The following is a 24,118-nucleotide window of genomic DNA, read 5'->3' as shown; positions in this document are numbered from 1 at the left end:
CCTGCCTCTGCCTCCCAAGTGTTGGGATTAAAGGCATGTGCCACCACACCCGGCCAAGAATAATTACTTTTATTTTCCAGATATCTGTGTCTACTGATCTATGCATCTCTGTGGCCAGGGAACTTGAGGTGGTTTCACATATTTGCTCCCTGTCCTTAGGATACAGGAAGATCAGTATGTACTTGTGTCAGTGTGTTCTTGTTACCCTCCCCATTTCCAGGCCTAATGTCTGACCACCTAATGTTCTGAGCTTTATAAGGCCAAGGCCTAGAAGTGCACAGTAGAAGTCCATACCTTTCCATGCATGGCAATCATTTCAGAAAACTGTTTTCCCAATGTAGACTGCCTAGGTAAGCAGCCTGTTCAGTATAGGGCTAGCCTCTTACCTCCAAATGTCAACACTTCAGACTCTGCCACAACACCTAGTCCTTCTTACCCACTGTCTCAGCCCTCTAGATAGAGGTCTATGGCTTCTCTTTTATTGTGCAAAATGCAGGTAACACTTTGTCTTCTGACTGTGGTTAAGGGTGCCAATCAATTCTGGCTTCTCACCTCACACTCCTGGACCCAGTTCTCCTCCTGCCCAAGAAGCACCCCCTTGCTGAAATGGTCTACTTATCTCATCTACTCTGCTTGGGCTTTAAGTTATTTGTAAGTAGTTTAAGGACAAAAAGCAAACAAACAAACAATTCACCACCATCGTTTATCCTTGGATCTTTAACAGTGACTTGCTTAAAATACAACTTTGAAACAAGCTTCTTAACTACTGCATTGTTAACATGAAACTTAGGGACCTGCTCCCCAAACATGCCTTTTAGTCCCTGATGGTGTCATGTGACAATCACAGCAGGTGCACTTCCTCATGACACCTCACAGGACTCAGGACTGCTAACATTCTAAGTCTACGCTGCAGTAAACCCACCTCCTTGGTTTCTCCTTTGGATGTTACAACACTGGTGCTTTATGGGGGTGGGGGGCAAGTACTTACCATCTAAGTCCCGCAGGGTTCACGAGACCCTGAAGTCTGCCTACTCCTTCCTCCACCTAGACCAGCACTTCACTCCTCAGAGCTGCTCACTATCCAGCCTCTCCGTGAGGAAGAAGAAGAGCCTGCTGGGTCTCTTACCTTACAGACAAGACGAACCTCACACTCTTCAGTAACATCCCAGTGCAAATACTCAGCAAAATGAGGACCTGTGGGAAAGGGGGAGGTTCTAAAGTAAGAATGTACACTACAGATAAATAGATGTTATATACACATATGCATGAATATTTAAATATATCTCTATGTTAAAATTTAATATTTAAACATAGTTGACTGGAAGAACCTGCTATAACCTATAAAGCTAAGGTACTTCTCATAATCCTGAACTTGACCTGCCTTCAAGCTGAGTCTCTCTTGAGCCTCCTCTTCCTGCTGAGAATGCACAGCTCGCCTCCTTGCACTCCCATGGGGGTCTATTACTCTTTAGATATTATACCATCGAGCTCACCACATTCTCTTTCCCGGGTCACACGTCTGACTGAGCGCTGAGCAGAGTAGTGATAAAATCTTTGAAGTAAGGGGGTTAGTGAAGACGAGATGTAGACAGAGCAGTGTGACCTCGCAACTTTGTAAATGCTGTTATTTCCCATCAGAGATGGAGTCATGTATGGTTTTCAAGAGTATCAGTCATTTCTATCTAAATAAGCAGGGAGCAAGCCAGAGCCTAATAAAGCTATTTTCTCATTCAACACAAAAATATAAAGCAGTTTTGAGGCTTAGGTAGTGATTTCTTTTTTCACATTAATACATTTTATAAGGCTAGAACTCAATTGGTGTCTTGTTTAAAAGCCTGTGAAGGTGCTCAGTCAGAGGTACCTGGGAGGCACAGGCGGGAGGGAAGGGAGGACAGAAAGTGATATGATTCTATATCAATTCAAAACATATTTTTTCTAAACCTGTAGAGAAAGCAAGACAGAATAAGGAGTGGTGTGGACACTGTGAAGGGGATGGTCAGAGAAGTCCATCTGACTTGTCAAACTCTAGATGGACGTAGGCAGAGAATTTGGCCAACCTGAACTCCTACAGCTTCTGTGTGAGGTTATTACCACGGGGAAGGCAGGGAGATGTGGAAAGAAGGGTGTCGGGAAGGACTGTCAACCTGCAAGGAACAGGGGCTGATCATCGATCGGGGTAGAGGCTGGTTAGACAGATCCTCATCAGGGAATGATGACTCTCAGTAACGGGAAACACAAAGATCAAGGGGTATCCAAGGTCAGCAAAGATTAGAAGCATGGAAGAATATGGGCAAGATATGCTTAAAGATATGCCTAAAGACAGAAATATCTCCTAATTTTCACAGCAAAAAAAAAAAAAAAAAGATGACTTGATGTTTGATCATTCTAAGTATGTTCAGAGTCAGCTATGAGATGCAGGGCCTGCTCAAGATACACTACAAAGCCTGCACCCTATGCTGCTCTATGTGTAAGCTACCACTTACCTTGTTTCCGTAGAAATTCCTTCCTTTGAAATTCAGCCTCTTCTAGGACAGCCTTGAATGCTATTCAAGAAAGAGAGAGAGAGAGAGAGAGAGAGAGAGAGAGAGAGAGAGAGAGAGAGAGAGAGATGAAAGACATCTGCCTCTCTCCATTCAAAGGAGTTTCCTTTCAGCTCTGCTCTGTGGCATTTGAGGATGTTCACGGTGGCATACCATCTCCAATGAGCACCAGTGACGACTGATTCTTGGCTTTCCCGTCTTGAATCTGCACAGTGTAGGTCCCTTCGTTTTCAATAGTGAACCGATCCATGACCATCTCAATCACGCCTGTCGATCTGTCACATTTAATTCTGTGTGTCTGGAACCCGTAAAAAGACACAGAGACTGACATGATGAAACTGCGTGCCCACACTGCAGTTGCAATGCATGGTGACTGGAATGAGGATACCCCCCCCCCCAGTAACCTCATTTGTTTGGATGCTTAGTTACCAGGGAAACTGTTTGGGAAGGATTAGGAGGAGGTGTGGTCTTATTGGAGGAAGTGTTTCAAACACCCATACCAGATTTGTTCCCTCTGCCTGTCTGTCTCTGTCTGTCTCTCCCTCTTCCTCTCCTCCCTCCTCTCCCCCCCCCCCAGTTTCTCTCTCTACCTGTTGCCTGTGGTTCAGGATATAAAGCTCTCAGCTACTGCTCCAATGCCATGCCTGTCTGTTTCCTGCCTTGATGATCAAGAACTAACCCTCTAAGATGGTAAACAAGCCTCCAAGTCAATAGTTTCTTTTAGAAGAGTAGCCTTGGTCATGGTGCCTTTTCACAGCAGCAAAAGACTAAAAGACATTCCAGATATTACATCTGAAGGACTCAGAAAGAAAGGTTATCAACTAGTCCTCTAGGTGAACCAAGGACCAAAACCACACTACTGTCCACCGAGAAGGGAAAAGGGGGCAGGCAATTTCCCAGTGCATAACTATGAACTTCAGTCTCGAAAGCTGGAAACAGCTGTACATGCTAAATTGTCCCACTCTATCCAGGCTTTAAACATACAAAAATAAAAATTAACTCACTAAGAAATCCAAATATTTTTTCAAATATGTCAATCATATATTCTGTACTTGTATAACATCACTGAGGTTTTTTTTTTTCAGAGGGAATTAGAAGAGGAGTCGGATATATCTATGTTCTTGAAAAAAGGCCCAAATGAATGGCCACAAGTCTGCAGGTTACTTTTGAGGTAGAACCTTCTGGAACAGATTAATAACAGGAATTATGAGAAAACACTGTGTCCTCATCCAGAAATGAGTCACCACCACATCAGAATAGAAGAACAAGAGCCCAGTGAGTGGTCCCTGCCCTGATCTGTTGAGTTTCAAATGGTGACATTTGAATATAAAAAGCGACTTTCAAGTTGTTCAACAAATGGTCTGTATCTGTGACATCACCATCAGTTTACTTCAAGTTCCTAGAACTGTAGGAACCCACTCTAACTAGTAAAGAGATCACAGGTATGGCTCTCGCCACCAAAAGCTTAATGACACAGTAGGCTCTTCAGCTCCCTCTGCCCCACAGATTCTGAGAAGGCTTTAGAAACTAATTAGACATCTTGATGCAGCAAGACAGAGTTCTGTGATTTTTATGAGCCCCATAAATACAGGGTTTTATGTGACTTTCACAAAACAGCATCAGTCTTCCAATGTGAAAGTCACCTGTGGGCTGCTAATTAAAGAAGCGAAATGGCTCACTCCTACTCCGGACGACTGGCTCTGGAGCAGGAATGTTGCTCTCTGTTGAAGGTAGGAAATGTTAATCAAAAGATGCTTAGCAAATAATGGGCAATTATTCCATATTCCACTTCTTTTCCTAGCGTGATCTCTGCTCAGAAAAAAATTCTCCAGTTACCTCAATCAGGCAGTACTACCCCACACACAGCAGGCACTCACTTGGATTTTTGCAGCCCACTGAATCGACCTGCACTATACAATTTCTAAGAGCATGCCATGGCTCCCATGGGACAGACTGACTGGATCATGTGATCTTATACACCAGGACATTCCAAGATTTCTGTTTGACAGACTTCATTGGGCCCTGTTTTGCCAATACCACCAGACATAAAAACCTGGCTGAGAGAACATACTAAAACTCAAGAAAAAGAGTGGGCTATCCACAAACATGGGCAGGCATTCCTTCCCTGCTCCCAGTTTATCTGTGTGTGGTAAACAACTGAATGGGGAATTTAGAACTAGGTAGCTAAGTGCCAAGGACACTACACTGGGCATTTAAAGAAAAGAGAGATATACCAATAGATGACTCACCTAACCCCACCCCTGAATAAAAGAAACCCCATAAAAAATAGATTGGCCTATGTTTCCCCAGTGTGCCATAATTACTCAGTATAAATACACCTAAACATAGGTAGTAACTTCTCAAATGTTCCACAGCCAAACATGAGGATTACAGTAATTTTAAGATTCATTTTATATAATCAACAAAATAGGAAGATAGCCCATTCAGTAAAGTACATCACAATCTTGAGGAACTAAGTTCGGATCCCAGAACCCATGCAAAAAGCTCAATGTGGTAGGTAGCACATACCCAGAGATAGCAAAATTGGAGGCAGAGACAGGCAGATCTCTGGAAGCCTGCAGACCAGCTAGGCTGACCTATTTGATGAAATTTCAGGTTAAAATGAGAGACCCTGGCTCAACCAAGAATTTAAAGATGCCTGGGGGGGGGGAAATACCAGAGATTTTCCTCTGGTCACACGTGTGCCATGCAAGCACACACCTCGACTACTTACACAAGTGAATGCACACATATACACACACAAAGCAGAGCAAAGGCCAAGTGCATTTATCTTAGCATAATAAGCATTTGTGAGAGCTCCACCCCTTTCTCTGTCCGGATCAGATCCAGGACACCAAGGCAATAGCCTGGGAGGACCAAGATGCCCTTGAGATTCCTTTTCCCCCTGTGTTCCCCATGGGAGCTATTAGAGGAAGGAATGTATGGGATCATTTCCCAAGACAGAGCAAACTGACATGCCTTCACAACTATAATCAGGAAGAAAGAAACTAATTCATCAAGACATACCCTTTAATCCTGAACCTTTTCCTAAACTCAAACTCCAAGTCTCTAAAATATATTCATTTTTCGTCTTAATATATTTGGATTTGAAAGTCTACCTAGGTCATACCAAACCAAGACTTAATCTCTGAAGACTATGAGGACCACAATTTCGAGCCATCTGGTCAACCTTGTGAACCTCCCTCTCTCTGGAATTCAGAGAAGGTGAGAATGAGCACATACATTGACTGAGAGAACTGTCCAAGTAAGCCCAGGTTCCTCTAAAGCTTTCACTCACTCCCAGTCCAACAAACGCAGGCCCCTGTGGGCCACAGCTCACATCCAGGAACTTACCTCACTGTCAGAAACCTCTCTGTCATTAATGATGAACCGGAAGCTGGCATCAGGGGAAAGGTGCTCCGCCTGCAGCCAGAATCGAACCTGGCCCTTATCGAAAATCTCATAAGCTAATTCTGACTTCAGTGGAATTGCTACAGGAGGGAGAGGAATCATAAGTCAGAGGTGAGTAGATTCTCCTCAGGTGGTCAGATCCAGATTGTAAGAAAACACCAACCCCAGGTCCTAAACATTTAAAGATGCTGTGGAGTGTTGCCCGGCACCATGGCAACAAGACATGAGAATCATGCCTCCTGTTTGATGAGTTCTTTACAGCTCTCTAGTCAACTCAAAGTTTGAGGAGTGACCCTGGGAGATGATTTGCTAGACAGCCATCTTGGGTTAGGAATAGATAGGTAAGTTTCTATATCATAAGCTGATACTTCCGCTGAGTGGGTCACTCTAAGCCTAGTGAAGGCTCCCCCTCCTCCTGCAAATGCACGTATGAAGCAGGGGGATTACTTACTGGGGTTCTTTATCTCATTGCTCAGTGCCATCAAACGCTCAAGTTCTAAAATTAAGAAAAGAAATGTTATCAGTTTTGACCTGTGCATCCATAAGTCTGTAAGCAGGGTTTTACACCATCAAGACTTGCTTTGAGGACATGAAAATAAATGACAGATAAGGGGCTTAATATTTAACACACTAGCAATCTGCTCCAGCCATGATCCTCTCCCATGGTACCCACTTGTTAAAAGGACAGTTGAGGCTGACAGGGAAGTGTGGGAGAGAGTGAAGCAGACATTCCAGAAATTGAGAATTATCTGCAGAGAGTGGATAAGAGGACACCCCCAGGAATCACCATTATCTCTAACACAGGAAGTGCTCCCTGTAGCACTGGTTCTGCTCCTGGGAACATCCTGGGGCTAGTGGGTTTCTTTCCCCTGCCAAGATTTTCTTCTTCTGCCTTATTCAATAAGGTGAAGTCCCCTGATTCAAGCAAACCCTCATTGTGACAAATTACAACAGGGCAGAGGCAGAATAGCTCCTGGGGAAATCCTGGGCAGAACCAGAAAAGCTGAAGTTCCAAGATGTCTCTCTGCTTCCTCCCCTTCTTCCTCTCTTCTTCTTCTCCTCCTTGTCTCTCAGGAAGTCGGAATTCATAAATGTGAATGGCCTATGAGCACATTCCTTTGTGCTAAATTCTTCCCAATCAACAGCAAACTCCATATGACCATTGGCTTGGCCATGAGGTCCTCCTTTCCCATTGACAACTCCCAGCAAGGATGTATATAAACCAATTGAACTACATCCCTGGAACTCTGTGGTCTAGCTTTGGTTACCATGAAAGCATGGTGTGAGTTTCATCCTTTACAACTATGTGAAGCTGCAGTGCAGAATTCCCTGTATAAGCTGTAGAGAAATACGTGACTGCTTCTTGTGCGTGCAAAGACAGAGTCTTCAAAGGCTGATCTCAAAGCCACTTCTGCACACAGATGAAGGAGTGGCAGGGCCAAGCCTCTGCTATTCTTGGGTGTGTCTTGTCCAGTCTGTCTGAGTTTGGTAAAATTTAACCAAAACTGAGCTAGGCTGGCAGAGCCATCAGCACGTCACTGATGCCCTCCTCCCAGATATTCACATGTCCTCCCTTCGAAGTGTGTGGGATGGCGGTGTCTCTCCAACGTCACATATTGGAAGGTAACTTCTCCGTAAGCCATATTGAGAGGTGGGAAGAACCCCACACTGCAGTCCCAGACATGGTCCCTATTGAAACAGTGAGACCCAAAGGCAGCAAGAAAGGCCCTCGGTCTAGATTTGCTAAATTTCTAAAGTAATTCTGACTCACAAGCACTCCCCATGTCCTTAGCCTTCCTCCTGATGATGATGGTTTGAATATGTGTAGCCCAGGGAGTGGCACTATTAGGAGGTATGGTCTTGTTGGAGTACGTATGACCTTGTTGGAGTAGGGGTAGCCTTGTAGGGGGTGGGTTTTAAGACACTCATCCTAGCTGCCCGGAAACCAATCTTCTCCTAGCTGCCTTCAGATGAAGATGTAGAACTCTCAGCTCCTCCTGCACCATGCCTGCCTGGATGCTGCCATGCTCCCACATTGATGATGATGGACTGAACCTCTGAACCTGTAAGCCAGCCCCAAGTAAATCTTGTCCTTTTAAGAGTTGCATTGGTCATGGCAGTCTGTTCACAGCAGTAAAACCCTAACAAGACACGGATCAAATGTGTTTTCTCTGCGTGACAGTCAGTCTCTGAAAGTGGGACAAAGCTGAGAACGACAAACCTGTGTCAAGAAGGCATTACCTTCCTCGTCCAGAACGAAGCTGGAGGACACGCCGTCCGTGTCACTTACAGATACAGAATATGTCCCTATGTCTTCTTTATCTGGATTCTTAAAGTACAGCTTTGAGCTGAAAGGAAAAGGACAGGTGAGCGTTAGTCACTTGAGCCTGCAGAAGCCGAAGGTTCACAGCCTCTGACTTCCCGGCCACTTACTGGTCACCCTCCGTGTGAACCTTGAACCGCTCCTCATCGGTGATCTCCTCGTAGGCTTTGCACCAGGTGAACTGCGAGGCATCTGTCATTTCCTGGCAGTCAAACCCAAGGTAGATGTTGCCCTCCTCATCCACACCAGCGCTGATCTCCTTTGTGCCTATAAGGGGCAGGGGGGAGGGGAGAGAACACAGTGTGCCCTGGGTTCCCTTTCCAGAGAGGCCAAGGGGAAGCTTGTTTTACATTGGTCACAGCATCAGTCTTATTTCATGTTCACCCAAGGCTGACCACGGAAGCTAGGAAGGGCAAGCACCCCTCAGGGAGATGGCTGACAAGGTTGGCTGGCTGACTGGGGTCATGCCATTTGTATCCTCAAACTTCTGCCGGCCTCCTCTACTACACTTCAGAAACCCCTGGACTGCCTCTCAGAGTGACCCCCTAACCCCCAGGCCATGACCTGGACAGTCATGTTTACGCTACTCCATATCACCCCCACATTCCTCCTTCAGTTATTCTGTGTCTGCTGGAGAATAAGAGCTTTTATTTGTGGAGATACATATTGACCAAGGGGAACACCTGGCCTGATAGCAGACATTCAGAATCTCTTAGAAGGTAGGGATGGGGAGGGGTAGAAAGATGGCTCAGACATTAAAAGCATTTGCCGCTCATGTAGAGGAGTTGGTCTGATTCCCAGCACCCACACAGCAGCTCACAACCTTACTTCTTTTGACAAATAAGTTCTGGCTTATATATGATTAAATTAATATTATTTAATTATACAATTAAAATGCATTATATACATGTGTGAACTTATCAAAGAATTTTTAAAAATTTAAATGGCAAGGCATCCATTCATCTATTTAAACATGCCTCCACACATACATACTCAATCATACAGAGAGTGTGTGCGCTCTCTCTGTTCTGATGTGGAGTTACCTCCACTGTACTGAGCAGCTGAGAGATGGGGCCTCACCTGGCCGGGCCTCCACAAGCACAGGTTCCGACGTGTCTGACGGCTTTCCTGGTCCACTGGCATTCACTGCTCGGACTCTGAACACATAGGTCTTACCCTGCTGCAGGTCACAGACCTTGAAAGGACAGAGGAAATGTGTGCCAGGGAGGACAGCGCCCAATCTCAATAAAGGAGAGAGCCCATATGGGTCTGTCTGCGTTCATTTGTTCCTCTGAACACTGAAGTGCAGAACCCAATACTATTGATGAGGTTACAGCCTGGTGATGATATTTAATACAATTCTCCAGGATCACATAGTATTTTAAATGTGGTTTCTGGCTATGAAAATCATTCTTTAGACATTCCAAAATCGAGCCAGTCTCTTCTGACACGTATGCATATACTGACATCCATAGCATGGCTGGGCTCTCAGGCGATCATTTTCCCATCCAAAGGAGACTGTTTGCACCATGAGACTGCTCGGCAGTGAACCTATACTCAGTGAGCTTCAGTGCCTGGCACAGATGTCACCTTCCTTGAAAGAAGGGTACATAGATGTCTGTCTAAACCACATCAAGAGACTTCTGGGTCAGGAAAGGTGAGCACTCTCTCTAGAGCATGCAGGCCAGAGACACAAAGACACTGTCACAACTGACCCAGTGACCAGAAAAGTTAAAGGTTAAAGTTAAATATTTGAAAAATGAGGATTTTACATCGTGCGTGTGTGAGTGTATGCTCCTACGGATGTGTGAGTACAGGTGTGTGTGTTTGTGTGTATGTAAGAGCAGGTGTGTGTGTGTGTGTGCTGGTGTGCATGTGTGGGGTGATGTGAATGTGCACATGTGGCACAGGCATGCATCCTGTGCATATGTGTACATGGGTGAGTTCAAGTTTGCGTGTGTCTGTATGAACATGCACTTGAGTACAACTATACAAGTGTGTGTGCATATGTGCATGTGTGTCATAGTGCAAGGGTATGTGTGTGTGAGTGCTGGTGTGAAATTATGTGTATATTATAAATGCAAACATGCATATATGTACATGTCTGCATATAAGTGCATGTGTCTGAGTGCTTGTATGCAGGTGTATGTGTATGTGAGTTCATGTGGGTATTGTGAATATGTGTGGATGTGTGAGAGAGTGTAGATATGCACATGTGCATGTGTGAGCTTCTATGTGTGCGTACATGTGCATGTGTGTGAGTATAGGCATGTGTGTGTGCACATGTATGTAAGAGCGTGAAGGAGCCTATGTCTACATAACAAAGTTTGTACACACAAGTCTACATATGTGTGGGTTCAAATGTACATGTGTGCATGTTAACACAGTTAACTATGCACATGTGTGAGCACAGATGTGTGTGTGTATATATAACAGAAGATGAGTTTGTACATATGCATGTATGTCAGGTGAGTACAGCTATGTGCATGTACACATGTGTGAGCACAAGTGTGTGTACACATGTGGATGCATGTGTGTATGTGTACACTTGTGTGTGTGTGGATATGTATGAGGGCTGCTTATCACTTGACCCTTATTAGCAATCACAGGTAAAGTAAGTGTTGGGCTTGAGTTTGAAGCACTGGTAAGATGGCGTCATCCTTGCCTAGGACCGAGAATGCGCCTCTGCATACAAGAGGTGTGGTACTGTAATAGGAGTTTGGTAGGCTGCAGTATGAGTCCCGGAAGAAACAGGCAATCCATCCCTAAGTCCCTAACAGGAAGTTCCTGAGGACAGCACCACCTCCTCAAGGCGCTTTGCTGCCCTCTGTTGGAGCTTCCCACACTTGCTCTGTAGACCCCAGAGATAAAGTAAAATGGTGGTCTCCATGGCATCCAAACAGAATCCAAAACAGGCGCTTAGTCACCTTTAAGTAGCGATTTGGAGTTGCTGCCTCGCTGGTGGTCTTCCACTCCCCAGAATCCTCTTCCTTAAAATCCACAAAATATCCAGAAACAGGACTGCTGCCCGAGTAAACGGGAGCTTTCCACAGAATGACCAGAGAAGTGTCTCGGACCTCGCAGAAGGTCAGGTCATAGGCGGGACCTGAAAAGTCACCGAATCTGAGCAGCAGTGGAAACCTCAGCCAAACATAGTGACCATCATCACCATTCCAGGGACCCCGCATCCTGGAGGGGACCGCCCACCCCCACCACTCCAGCGACCCCGCACCCTGGCAGGAGCCGCCCACCCCCACCACTCCGGGGTCTCTGCACCCTGGCAGGGGCCCCTTACCACCACCATTCTAGTGGTCCCCCCCCCCCCGCTGCCTTGGCAAGGGCTTCCCGCATCTTTGCATTCACATATCACTCTCCAGACTGTCTCACCAGGTTCTGGGGTTGTCCAGGCCTCACACTTGAAATGCTCACTGGGATCCGATGGCTGCCCGATCCCAGCCAGGTTCGTAGCAGCGATTTTGAACTCATACAAGGAGCCTTCGGTCAAACCTTCCACCTGTGTGGATTTTGTTTTCAGTTAATATAAGGACTCGGGGCTGTGTTACAACACACAGGGACAAAGGGGGACTCGTGATGAGTGTGTGAAGAGAAATGTAAGCAGAATAGACAGTGCAGGAAAATCAGCGTATGCATCACTCCAAGAAGCCAGTTCCACACCCAGTACCCGGCAGTCATATCAACTCCATGATGGCTTGCTTCTACCAGATACGTGGTGACTTCTGGACAGGCATGGAGCCTCATGAGCTGAGAGAGGAGGCAATGCCCACAAAATGCAAAGCGGGCATGAGGGAGCCAGCTTCAAGCCCCACTTTGCCTCTGCAGACCTACCACTGGGCTCGGTGAGATGGAGCAAGGGGCTAACAGGAGCCATGACTCCAGTCTGGCTAAGTAATGCCAGGCAAACCTGTCAGCTGCAATCACTGAGCCTGCCACCTGTGGTCACCACCAAATCTACCCCCATACGTTCAACTGCTTGCTGAGTGGCCATGTTTTTCAAGTGGCTATGGCCCTCAGTCCTCGCTGAGCTCTGGGGTCTCTGCCAGTTATGGGCAAGACCCTAAAGGAAAGCTTTTGACCCAGCAGCTTGGTAAGATGAAAGCCATATCCAGGTCAGGATATTGATTTCCAAAGACCTTAGTGGTTAAACTGCTTTACTTCCTGGCGAACAGAGCATCTCACACAGTGTTCTGCCAGGGACACAGGCTCAGGAAAGAGCCACTGGAGGCTAAGGGTGTACTTGGAAAGTGTCAATATTGTCACGCCAAATCTGGGTTTAAGTCACACACACCATAACATGTATGTGTAAATATAGTTTAAATGATGCATTTATTATATGTTATATTACATTATTTTACATTAAATAATTATATTATATTACATTATTTTACATTAAATAATTATATTGTAAAGGTAATGTATACTATATTATATAAAATATTATAAAGTATATTATATAAGTATATTATAAGATGAAGTATATCATGTAAGTATATTATAGAGATAAAGTAGACTATATTATAAAATATAGTGTATTATATAATTATATTGTAAAGATAAACTACATATTATAAAGATAAGCTATATTATATTATAAAATGTTTATGATTATATTATAAAGGTAAAGTATATTATAATTATATTATAAAGGTAAAGTATATTATATAATATAATTATAATATAAAGGTAAAGTATATTATAATTATATTATAAAGGTAAAGTATATTATATAATATAATTATAATATAAAGGCAAAGTATACTACATTATATAATTACATTATGAATATGAAGCATATTATATATATCATATATATATATATATATATATATATCTCATATATTGTATATCATAAAGCAGAAACTTCTATACATTTTTAACTGCTAAGGACTCTTCCCAAATTCTCCTTCTCCAGTGTGTCTGCTCTGACCACTCCTTATGTGCTGGGGATGAGATGAATTCATTCATCACTCCTCCGATGAGAACAAGGCTCAGACGGTTGAAATCACAACCAAGGGCTTACATCTGGATTTGGCCCCAGATCTCTCAGATGCTCTGTATCTGGGTGTGATAATGTGCAAGGGGGCAGGAGATGGGAAACACTGGGATTTCTAGGAAAGGGTGGTTATCAACTTATCAACAGAGAGCAGAGTGCCCTCCCGTTGGCATTTGCTCAGTTAGATCACACCCCCACCCCACCCCTGGGCACCAGGCTCTGCTCCTAGGATGGAACACACAATTCCTGCCAACGAGGGCTGCTCATTAGCCAACTATGAAATCTGCTCAATTTACGACACGGCCTCTTCACTGCTTTTTAGATTCCCAAGATCTATATTATTCTAAAGCACCATGCCCTCTTAATTCTAGGATTTTAAAACGACTACTTTTTCAGGATCAAGGGACCCAAACCCCACTGAACTCTGAACCTGAGTGAAGGAGTCCACCCAAAACGCCTAGGCAAAAGCAGAGGCATAATAAAACCAACCGTTAAGATCCTCTCTTTGACGGGTGAAGAGTTGACCTCGTGCCAGTTCTTATGATGCACTTCTCGCTTGTCCAGATAGTAGCCTATGATGGCCGAGCCACCACTGAACTTAGGCACTTTCCAGCCCAGTGTCATGGAGTGGCCATCACAGTTGAGAAGGGTAATCCCGTAGGGATGAGAGGGGGCAGCTGCAAGAACACAGAGGCATGATGTCACCAGAGCTCTGTATTCCTCCTCCCACCAATCAGTCAGCTTTGGAGTCACTGGGGAAACAGAGGCACAGGCAACAGTCCTGGGGCCATGCCTTCCCCTTAACTGACACTGCCTTTAAAGGGGGAGAGTTTAAGAGTGCCTGTCCTTTTCATCTGCAGTCCCTGCTCTTTCTAAAAGCCATTTCAAGTATCTTGATAATAGGACAGGAACTTGTTTAAACCTGGAACAGGCATAGTAACAGCAGGTGATAAACAAATGCAGCTTTCAATCTGCATATGTGAAGAACAATCACTATGTGGCCAGAAGGGGGCAGCATGATCCACTGTGTGTGCTCTAACTTCAGAGATGAAAACTTCTGATCAATGTGGTTACATAGCTCATGTTTCCCTGTTTGGTCTAAAAGGATGCCACCTTCCCCAACAAGCTTGGGAGTATTCCCCTGCATCTCTCTGACTGAGGAACATCGTCTGTGGCAGAAGGGTGGTGAGGTAGAAGTCAGGAATTCCCACTGAGAGCAAACACAAGCCTCTGGCTTCCTGCTTTAGGTAAGAGGCAAGAAAGGATGAATTTAAATCCCTCTGGGAGGGCAGAGGGGTATAAATCAGTACCAAACGTTCTCTAGTCCTGGCTCATCTGGGAGTTAGTCCTCAGGTGAGCTCAATAGTCCTCAGACTGTCCTCAGGAGGCCCAGAGCTGGGAGATCTGATGCAGGCCTCAGGTGGATCTCTGAGTTCAAGGCCAGCCTGACCTACATCGTGAGTTCCAGGTGAGCCAGGGCTACATAGAGAGATCCAGTCTCAGAGTAATAAAAAAATAAATAAAGGAATCCCAGGAATAATATTGCCAGGAGTGTGTTGCAGGATATTTTATCACACTGTGAACATGGAGCTTGTGGGTTTTTTTTTTTTAATGGAAAAACCTGTTTCTAGCCGTGTAGCTCAGCCTTAGCACACACCAATAATCCCTCTGGCTGGGATACAGATGCTCCCTCAGTAAACACCTTAAATCCCAAACAATGAAAGTAAAGTTAGTAGGTAGAAGGAAGCACCCATGTTGGAAAGTGAGGTCTAGCTTAGTGGCAGACAAAACAATAAATCAGAGAAAGATTTGACCAAATAGGATCTGCCCAACTCTCCGGAGAAGAGAAAGGAAAGAGAGGCAGCGTAAGAGGGGGGCGTGCACAGGGAGAGGGGAGAGATGGCAGTTTTACCAGGGCAGTCACAGAGATAGGTCGCAGAGAGAGAGAGAATAAGCCTGACACAAGGGAAGACAGAATCAGCCAGAGAGTGAGAAGGAGCCAGAAGAGTAGAACAGATTTCCAGACTTAGTATGAAACCAAGCAGAGCCATTCAGGAGAAGCCAAGAGAAGCCAGATTGAGTCAGTCAGCTTGGAGAGGAGTTCTGAACCAAAATAGCTGAGATGACCAGCCAGCCAGAGTTCAGAAACAGCTAAAACCCTCCCAGGCCTAGATTTACGTTGTATGGAGGCTAGACGCTTCCAGGACAAGGCCTAGGAGAGCGCACGAAGGTAATAAGCCTCCAAGATGACAATTCTATCAGGAGAATAAAAGTTACTTCTACAGGAGGGAAACCTTAACTTCCAGAAAGGTGATAAAAAAAAAAAAAAAAAAAAAACAAATTATCTGAATTTCAAAATAAAAACCTGAACCCATCTCTTAAGCATGAAAAGATAATATTATAATGGAATATGCAGCTATGGCATTCGAATTTTAAAGTGCTGCTCCTGCATATGTTCAGCAAAGGGTGAGCTTGCTAAAAAGCTACAGCAACAGCTGTCTTAGATCACCTTGTCTAGGAACAGCAACGACTCCAAGGGCCGAGACTCAGGGTCTCTGGAGCAAGCTGGATCTCTAAGCCCTATCTGCATGCCCTAGCTTCAGCAAAGAAACTCTGCCTCAAAAGTAGAATGAAGTATGATCTGGGAAGACATCTCAGGCCTCCACACTCTCATGAATCCATAGATGCACAGCACATGCACACACACACACACACACACACACACACACATCACAGGCCCATACAGAAAAACTGGATCCGAATTTTCCTGTTTGATCAAAATAATAGACATTTTAAATATTTGGGGATAGGGCCAGAAAGTGCCACCAAAGTCACATGTGTTTGATCCTAGCAAATATTTTCAAAAAAAAAAAAAAAAGAAACAGTTAAGGAGGACATTGGAGATTGTCACGTGAGTAGAGGCACTAATGTGGCCTTCCATATTTAATTGGTATGGCATTGGCATACTACCATGGTTAATAAGCCCAACCTCTACCACTTTTGTTTAGATGTTGGCATGGCAAGTATTTATTCATGCAGAAATTACAGCCCTAATGAGCTACGTACTGAGCGCCGCCTGGACCTTGATGACCTCTGACTCCTGGGAGTTCTCGCTGGTCCCCACGGCATTGACAGCCTTGACCCGGAAGATGTACTGCTCACCGGTGGTTAAGCCGTGTACCACGAACCTGAGGAACATGACCAAGAGTCACACAGCACAAGCCCCAGCTTCCTGCTTCCTGTAACTGGAATAGGCGTGAATGGGGGTTCATCACAAAAATTCTCACTTGATCTAAAGCCAAATTTACTTTTCCTGTAGACCATACGCACCCACCCTTGTTTTCAGTGTCGTAAATGAATTTCATATTTAGAGTAAGAAAGCAAGCCAACAGAACTGATTATATTTTGGTGTCAGAGTCTGAGATCCTGCCTAAGGTCTTACATCTGGAGCCTCTCCCTACTGAAGCTCTGCTATGGCATCCGACGCCTGACATGCAGGAGGTCTGTGCATTGAAACTGAATGCGGGACCGGCATTCCACAGTGGGTAGAGGCTAGGACCCTCCGATTCCCACAGACAGGCTGGAGCGCTGGCTTTGACACCCGCCAGACCGTATGTCCCTTGTCATGTTCCTTGACACCTACAAGGCTCTGTTCTCTCTCCTGGAGAGCAGGGATGCCCAGTCCTCATAGAGCTGCCACGAGCTTCACACGGAAAACCATCCAGACAAACCTTGGCCCACCTGCCTGGCACACAGCAAGTATTCAGGACATAGAAGCAGTTGTTATGACTCGGTAGTCAGTACAATTTATCAACATCCTGCAAACACCTCCCTGTGAATACCCCGGGACTCTTCCTCTGTTGGCTCTTTCTCCAGTTGTTGACAGTGTGTACTGATAGACTGTCTGGCTGTGATTCGTGTATATGACTGCATTTTAAAGAGACCCATTTTTAAGTAGAGATGGTAGAGCTACCACTGAGACCCTCCACAGCAGCCACTGTGACACAGCCTATGGCACACGCAGTGCAGAAAATGCAAACCCAGGCAACCTAGATGTCCTGGGCAAAAAAAAAAAAAAAAAAAAAAAAAAAAAATCAGAAGAAGCAAAATTTCAAAAGTTAAGACTCTGGCTTTCCACTGCAGAAGACATGGGTCTCCCTTGTGCTGCACAGCCAGGGTCAACATTCCCTGTCCCCACCCTGTCAGGGGCTCAAGGGCAAAACTGCCCTTAAATGAACAAAGCAGGATCTACCCTGCTCGCCCTGACCCCCACGTAAATCCAATTTAAATGATAGTTATTGCTATATATTGTGTACATATGTTCAATTGTGGCATTGCATACCGTGCAGTTATATCAGAGAGTTTATTTTTTTAATCGACAAGTTTTCTCAGTGATGTGACCTGCCCATCTCGAGTCAGTACTTTAGAATGTCACATCCCAACATGTGACTAAACAAAAGGAAGATGTCTAAAGGAAGTGACATAGGCATTCTACTGTGGTCTCTGGAGCTCTGGGAGCCCCCCCCCCCCCACTCTGTGCAGTGCCCTGCCTCTGTGGCAGTAGGTTGGTTGCTGGGAGATGGGGGAGGGCACCTGTTATATCCAATAGGTTTGTGGTTGCATGGCTCCCATATGTTTGTTCCCGCCACACAGCAGTCCACATAGTAGCCCAGCAGGTCCTCCTCATGCTTTGGTCTGTCCCACTGGACCACGACAGATGTCTTTGTATTCCTGGAGGCAAGCACCCGGCCAGGAGCAGAGGGGACCACTGAGGGAGAAATCAGAGGGTGGGAGATATGACAAGGGTGTGAGCCATTCTGGAGAGCCACTTTGTCCCCAAGGAGTAGATGCCAGGTTCAGTATTCTACAAAGGAGTGAGTTCTAGGTGGAGCTTCGGGGCTGGGGCATCTTCCTGGATCGCCTAACTGCCAGGAAAGGAGTTATCACTGAGATCATCGTTTTCATAGGGCTGACAGAGGTTCTAGTGCGTGAAGGCTTTGCTTGATGGCCATGTTTGAAATAAGACACACTGATATCCTATTCTGGGGACTCTATAAGGGTACTCAATTGAATCACCATGTGACCATCATATCATCTCCCCAGATCCCATGGGCTCTGGTCAAAGATCCTCCCTAGTATCATCAACCACCCCAGGGCCAACTACCTCAGACACATGCTGTCTTAGTTAGGGATTTTATTGCTGTGATGAAACACCATGACCAAAAAAGGCAAGGTGGGGAGGAGAGGGTTTGTTTGGTTTATACTTCCATGTACCACTGTTTATCATCAAGGGAAGTAAGGATGGGAACTCTAACGGGAAACAGGAGCTGATACAGAGGCCATAGAGTGGTGCTTCTTACTCGCTTGCTCCCGGTGGCTTGCTCAACCTGCTTTCAAATGGAACCCAGGACCACCAGCCCATGGATGGCGCCACCCACAATGGATTGGGCCCTCCCCATCAATCACTAATTAAGAAAATGGCCTACAGCTGGATCACATGATCATATTTTTTTTTCAATTGAAGTTCCTTCCTTTCAGATAACTCTAGTTTGTGTGTCAAGTTGGCATAAGACTAGCCAGCACCCACGTCCAGTCCAGTGTTTGTTAATTGTTGTCGCTTTGCACATGTGTCATTAAGTCAAGAAAAAAAATTGTCATTAGGTAACATACAGAAAATAAAGTAAACGCCTCTCCTCAGAGAATACAGATGTGGTAGCTGTGGTGCTGGGTTTGAGTCCTAAGAGTCTGGTGAAAATGGGCGACAACCCATAAAAAAGATCCGAAGGCAGTCTGGGCCTCCAGCTCCAACGCCAGCTCACTGACATCCCCAGCTTTTAAGATGTTGGACAAAGGCTCTCGGTCCCATATTGAACTTGAGTTGGAAGAAGAGCGAGTTGGGTCTCAACATGGAAGGCCATGTTCCAAAGGAAACAGTACAACAAAGAAGCTGATAGTTGGTGTCATGAGCTTCGAAACCTCAGGTGCAGCTTAAGAGACCATTTTGAGAGATGGGGCACACTTACAGACCGGGTGGGAATGAGAGTTCCCAGACAAAAATGTTCCGGGCTTTGGTGCTGTGACCTGCTCTTGTGTTGAAGGGGTGGATGCTGCAGTGTGTGCTCGGCCACACAAGGTTGATGGGCGTGTGGTGGAACCAAAGAGAGCTGTTTCTAGAGAGGACTCTGTAGAGCCCGGTGCCCATTTAACGGTGAAGAAAAATTTTTGTTGGTGGTTTTAAAGAGGATACAAAGAATATACAAAGAAGATATAAAGAATACAATCTGAGAGCCTGCTTTGGAAAAGTATGGCAAGATTGAAACCATAGACGTTACAGAAGACAGGCAGAGTGGGAAACAGAAAGGACTCGCTTTTGTAGCTTTTGATGACCATGACACAGATGTCAGAAAGACAGGGCTATTAACGGGCATGATTGTGAAGTGAAAAGGGCCCTTTCTGAACAAGAGGTACAGTCTACTGGATCACGCAGAGGCCGTGGGGGTGGATCTGGCAACTTTATGGGTCGTGGAAGAAACTTTGGTCGTGGAGGAAACTTGGGTGGAAGGGGGGCTATGGTGGTGGAGGTGGTGGCAGCAGAGGTAGCTATGGAGGTGGTGATGGAGGATATAATGGGTTTGGAGGTGATGGCGGCAGCTATGGTGGTGGTCCTGGTTATAGTAGTAGTAGAGAAGGTTATGGAGGTGGTGGACCAGGATATGGAAATCAAGGTGGTGGATGTCGTGGTGGTGGAGGAAGAGGTGGATTTGATGGTTGCAATGAAGGAAGAGGTTTTGGCGGAGGTGACTATGGTGGTGGTAGGAACTATAATGGCTTTGGAAATGACAGTGGACAGCAGTAATTGAAGTATGAACCCATGAAGGGAGGGCGACAGATTTGGTGGAAGAAGCTCACGCAGTCGCTACTGTGGCGGCTATGGATCTGGTGGCTATGGGAGCAGAAGGTTTAAATAAAACAGAACCGGCTACAGTTCTTATCAGGAGAGAGAGCGAGGAGTTGTCGGGAATGCTGCAGGTTACTTCGAGGCAGTCATCTTAAATGCATTAGAGGAACTGTAGAAATCAGTCACAGAGGGAACGATGATCCGTAGTCAGAAAAGTTACTGCAGCTTAAACAGGAAGCCCTTCTTGCTCAGGAATGTCATAGCCACAGTTTGCAAAAGGGGCAGCTATTGATTAGTGCAATGCCGTGTCAATTAGATGTACATTCCTGAGGTCTTTCACCTGTTGTAGCTTTGTCTTTTTCTTTTCATTACGTCAGGTATACCAGGAATTAAAAATTAAAGCATTTTTAATTTTTTCAAAAAAAAAAAAAAAGATGTGGTACAAAGGAGAGAGAGGCTAGAAGTGCCCTCGAGTTCAGAATAAGAAAGTCCGCTGCCGGGTTCATCATGTGCAGAGGTTTTTAGGGTTCAGGGGACCTCCTGGGAGGGCTATGCTTTGAGATGGACTGCAATTCCGAGTACCTGCATCTGAAACTTTCTGAGTATGACCTTCAAACCAGATGAGCAAGAAACTGCCCTAGGTACAGGATTGAGGTCTTTTAGGAACTATGGACTGAAGATACATTTTTACCCATGCATTACTATGTGTGGTGGCATTATGCATGTAATCGCAGCACTCAGGAAACTCAGGATGGTTACTATCAGTTTGAAGCCAGACAGGGCTACATAATGAGACCCTGTCTCAATGAACAGACTAATAAACCACCTGTTGGTACCATGAGAAGATAGGCCTGTGGGGAAAATGTTGAGTGGTGACCACAATACGGGACAGCCCTTCATCACTTCTGAATGGACTTCTGACCATACACACAGTCATGCACATGGTACTCCAGCATCTTCATCCTCTCACTGAAGCAGTACCAGGGACACCGTATTTTCAGCCTGTTATGGAGTTGTGTGCCATAACTTACCGATCATGTCCTGTGCCTGAATAGGTGGCGTTATCTCTGATGGGTCACTCAGGCCATGCTTATTGGCTGACAGAACCCGGAACACGTAGGACTTCCCTTCAGCCAAGTCAAAGACAGCATACCGAGGGGATCTCACCGCCGTCTGAGCATTGACCCGCTGCCAGCTGCCACTCCCAACTGCGGACTGCAGGGGGAACGGGACAGGAGGTGAGGGTCTCAGAAAGATGGATGGGAAGGCAATTAAAGATCACTTTCATCACCTCTCAGTGAGTCGTCATTCAGTTAAAATGTTTACTATTGTGCAGCCACTTACAGTAGTGGCACTGCATGACCTAGGCATTCCCAAAGGCATAGGTCACACAATAGTTCATTGAGGAAAGGTCTTTGAGGGATCATATCATCTCAGTGTCCAGGTTCATAAAAATTAAGAGAGAATTCATATAGTAGAATTCTATATCTTACAGAGTCAAATATGGTTGTGTTTATATGTGTATGTGTGCTTGCCTGTGTGTATATTTGTGTGTGTACATGTGTATGTGTGTGTGTGTGTGCGCGCGCGCGCGCGCGTGTTCTGGGCTGTGATACCCAATGCATTTGTCTTTAGGAATATCCAGGTAATGAAGCCTCAAACTGCTCAAACACAGGGTTCCCTCTACAACATCGCCACCCAGTGGCTGCATGGCTTCAAACACATGATTCCCTCTACAACATCGCCACCCAGTGGCTCCATGGCTTGCATGCAAACACTGAGCACTGACAGGGCCTGCAATCCTTGGGAAACCTGGAAGGCAGATGCAGATGTGCAGACTCCATTCCTCCCTAAACCATGAGGACATAGGACCCAAACAGCTGAGCAACAGCTCTGTTACGCAAGTGACAAAGCTCAGTCCCCACAAGAGCTACCTGTGGGAGACCAGCCTTCAGATATCCCCTCTGTGCTCCACTACTTAACCTCCTCTTATATAACAGGGATCAGACTCTATGGGGACCAGAAGGCTCATGACCCCTAAGTAAAGCCCAGAAATCAAGGTGGCTGTCTGAGAGCTGCCTTCTTGGGGGCTTGGCCTGAGTACCTTCTCAATGAAGTACATTAAGGGATCTTTGCCACGGGGAGATGGAGGATCCCAGCTGAGGACAACGTAGTTCCTGCTGACCTCTGAGGCCTGGACATTGGTGGGCGGCCCTGGAATCTGAACATCACCTGTTAAAAAAAAAAAAAAAAGAATGGAATGGGTGCTGTATGGGGACATTTAGCACTCCCCAGCAGAGTCTAGGTTTGTTCTGATGAGCTGGAGGGATGGCTACGCAAATTAAGAGCAATGGCTGTTCTTCCAGAGGACCTGGGTTTGTTTGGTCCCTAGCTTCTCTATGGTGGCTATCACTCCAGTTTCAGGGGAGCCAGAGGCCAGAGGAGGGCACTGATACATAGACACACAAACGGGCAAAATATTTTTACACATAAAATAAAATGTTTGTTTGTTTTTTATTTAAAAAAAAAAATCTTCCCTGGTGTGGCCTGCCACAGTTGGCCATTTCTACTCAGAGAAGGCAAACAGATCTCAGGACTGTTTTTGACAACTTCAAAGCAAAAACACCCCCATTAAAGATCACTCCATTTTTATTTCTGATTTAAAAAAAATAACAAAACAATAGTTCCTAAAAGTCTCATCCAAAAGTCTTCTAGATTTTCTACAGGACAGAGGAAAGGATTTTTCTAGAAGTCATCTCCCAATCCAGGATCTTGCCTCTGTAAAGGCAGCAGGCAACGCTGCCTAGGTGCCTACACAGACCGCACCTTGCTGGTGGCTCCATCCTGAGTATTGAAGTCTTTCATTAGTTCCTAAGGCTGCTGCTCTTTCATTCCTCCAAAGATCTATACACATTGCAAGCGGTGGAATCTGTGCCTGTTTATTTAAACTTTAACAGAGATGGTGATGAGCCCTTTGCAAATAACTGTCAAGAGATATTTATGATCCAAGACATCTGGTATACCTACGCCCCTTCTCACCTAGCTAAGTTTTTTAAATACATGTGAGGTGGTAAAAGTTTGTGTTTGAATTTTTCACGGGGATCCAGGTTTTGCCAAACCCAAGGTCCTTTTAATTGTTATTCAAAATATTAGGAGTTTCAGTTAGATTAGCACATGATTAAAATGGTTAGAACAGTCCCCGGGACATCTATCTGCCCTTTGCAATATCTAGTTGCTCCCTTGGGACGTAGCTCCAGGCGGCAAATTGAGCAGCCACATGGAAACAGCACAAAACAAGATTGGGTTTCACTGTGAGAGTCCCTCCACAGAGCACAGCTGGCTCTAGAGGGCTCAGCCTGGTCTGGAAGCGTGCCGGTCTGTGGGTTGAATTTCACCAAGGAGTCAACATGTCTCCAGGAAAGTGGGGAGACAGAGGGTGACTGGGGGAATGGGAAGCAGCCCAGGTCCCCACTAGCTGTATAACACCCAAAATAATACAAAGAAGGACACCAGAAAAAAAGTCACCAAAAAGTCTGCCAAGCTCCCTGAACCAAATCCCTCCTGATGGAGCAAACCAAAGGACATATCGTACATGGTCCCCACCATCCTGGAGCAGAGAAGGAACTGCAAACCGAATGTCACACTTCAGAGCTGAGATCTTCTGTGTAGTTTTGGATGCATTGCTCGGTTTATTGGAAACCAAGACAAGAAGTAAAAATCCAGCCTTTGCAAACAAAGAGTTCCCAGTGAGGATGAATTTCTTGAGTCATTAGGACTTTCCTCACAACCTTGGGGGAAGCAAGCAGCATATCTGCAGAGACCTTAGCCACGGACACAAGACACCAGGCTGGGAATGGCCTAGGAACCACGAATGGGCTGATGAGATTCACAGAAATACACAGAAGGTGAAGGAAGAGGTCTATAAAGATAAAGAT

The 24,118-nt window shown here is 45.5% G+C and overlaps 1 protein-coding gene across 3 annotated transcripts in view; it reads right to left on the bottom strand.

Annotated features, from left to right (window-relative positions):
• The window catches only part of Myom2 (myomesin 2), a 71,608-nt gene that overhangs the window by 12,857 nt on the left and 34,633 nt on the right, over window positions 1-24,118 (bottom strand). For all 3 annotated transcript variants that reach the window (XM_029531911.1, XM_021219148.2, XM_029531912.1), the window contains exons 14-28: window positions 22,288-22,415; window positions 21,215-21,398; window positions 17,879-18,053; window positions 16,352-16,473; window positions 13,775-13,962; window positions 11,662-11,788; window positions 11,202-11,380; window positions 9,355-9,469; window positions 8,385-8,541; window positions 8,193-8,299; window positions 6,403-6,447; window positions 5,895-6,031; window positions 2,694-2,838; window positions 2,484-2,543; window positions 1,127-1,194 (exon numbers count right to left, since the gene is read on the bottom strand). In XM_029531911.1, the coding sequence (XP_029387771.1) occupies window positions 1,127-1,194; window positions 2,484-2,543; window positions 2,694-2,838; window positions 5,895-6,031; window positions 6,403-6,447; window positions 8,193-8,299; window positions 8,385-8,541; window positions 9,355-9,469; window positions 11,202-11,380; window positions 11,662-11,788; window positions 13,775-13,962; window positions 16,352-16,473; window positions 17,879-18,053; window positions 21,215-21,398; window positions 22,288-22,415 (1,937 nt within the window). The remainder of the gene's footprint in view (window positions 1-1,126; window positions 1,195-2,483; window positions 2,544-2,693; window positions 2,839-5,894; window positions 6,032-6,402; window positions 6,448-8,192; window positions 8,300-8,384; window positions 8,542-9,354; window positions 9,470-11,201; window positions 11,381-11,661; window positions 11,789-13,774; window positions 13,963-16,351; window positions 16,474-17,878; window positions 18,054-21,214; window positions 21,399-22,287; window positions 22,416-24,118) is intronic.

The sequence above is a fragment of the Mus pahari genome, chromosome 19 (assembly GCF_900095145.1).
Source record: "Mus pahari chromosome 19, PAHARI_EIJ_v1.1, whole genome shotgun sequence".
Taxonomy (NCBI): Eukaryota; Metazoa; Chordata; class Mammalia; order Rodentia; family Muridae; genus Mus; species Mus pahari.
The sequence above is the reverse complement of the archived record's forward strand: the minus strand, read 5'-3'. Positions and strand labels throughout refer to the sequence as shown.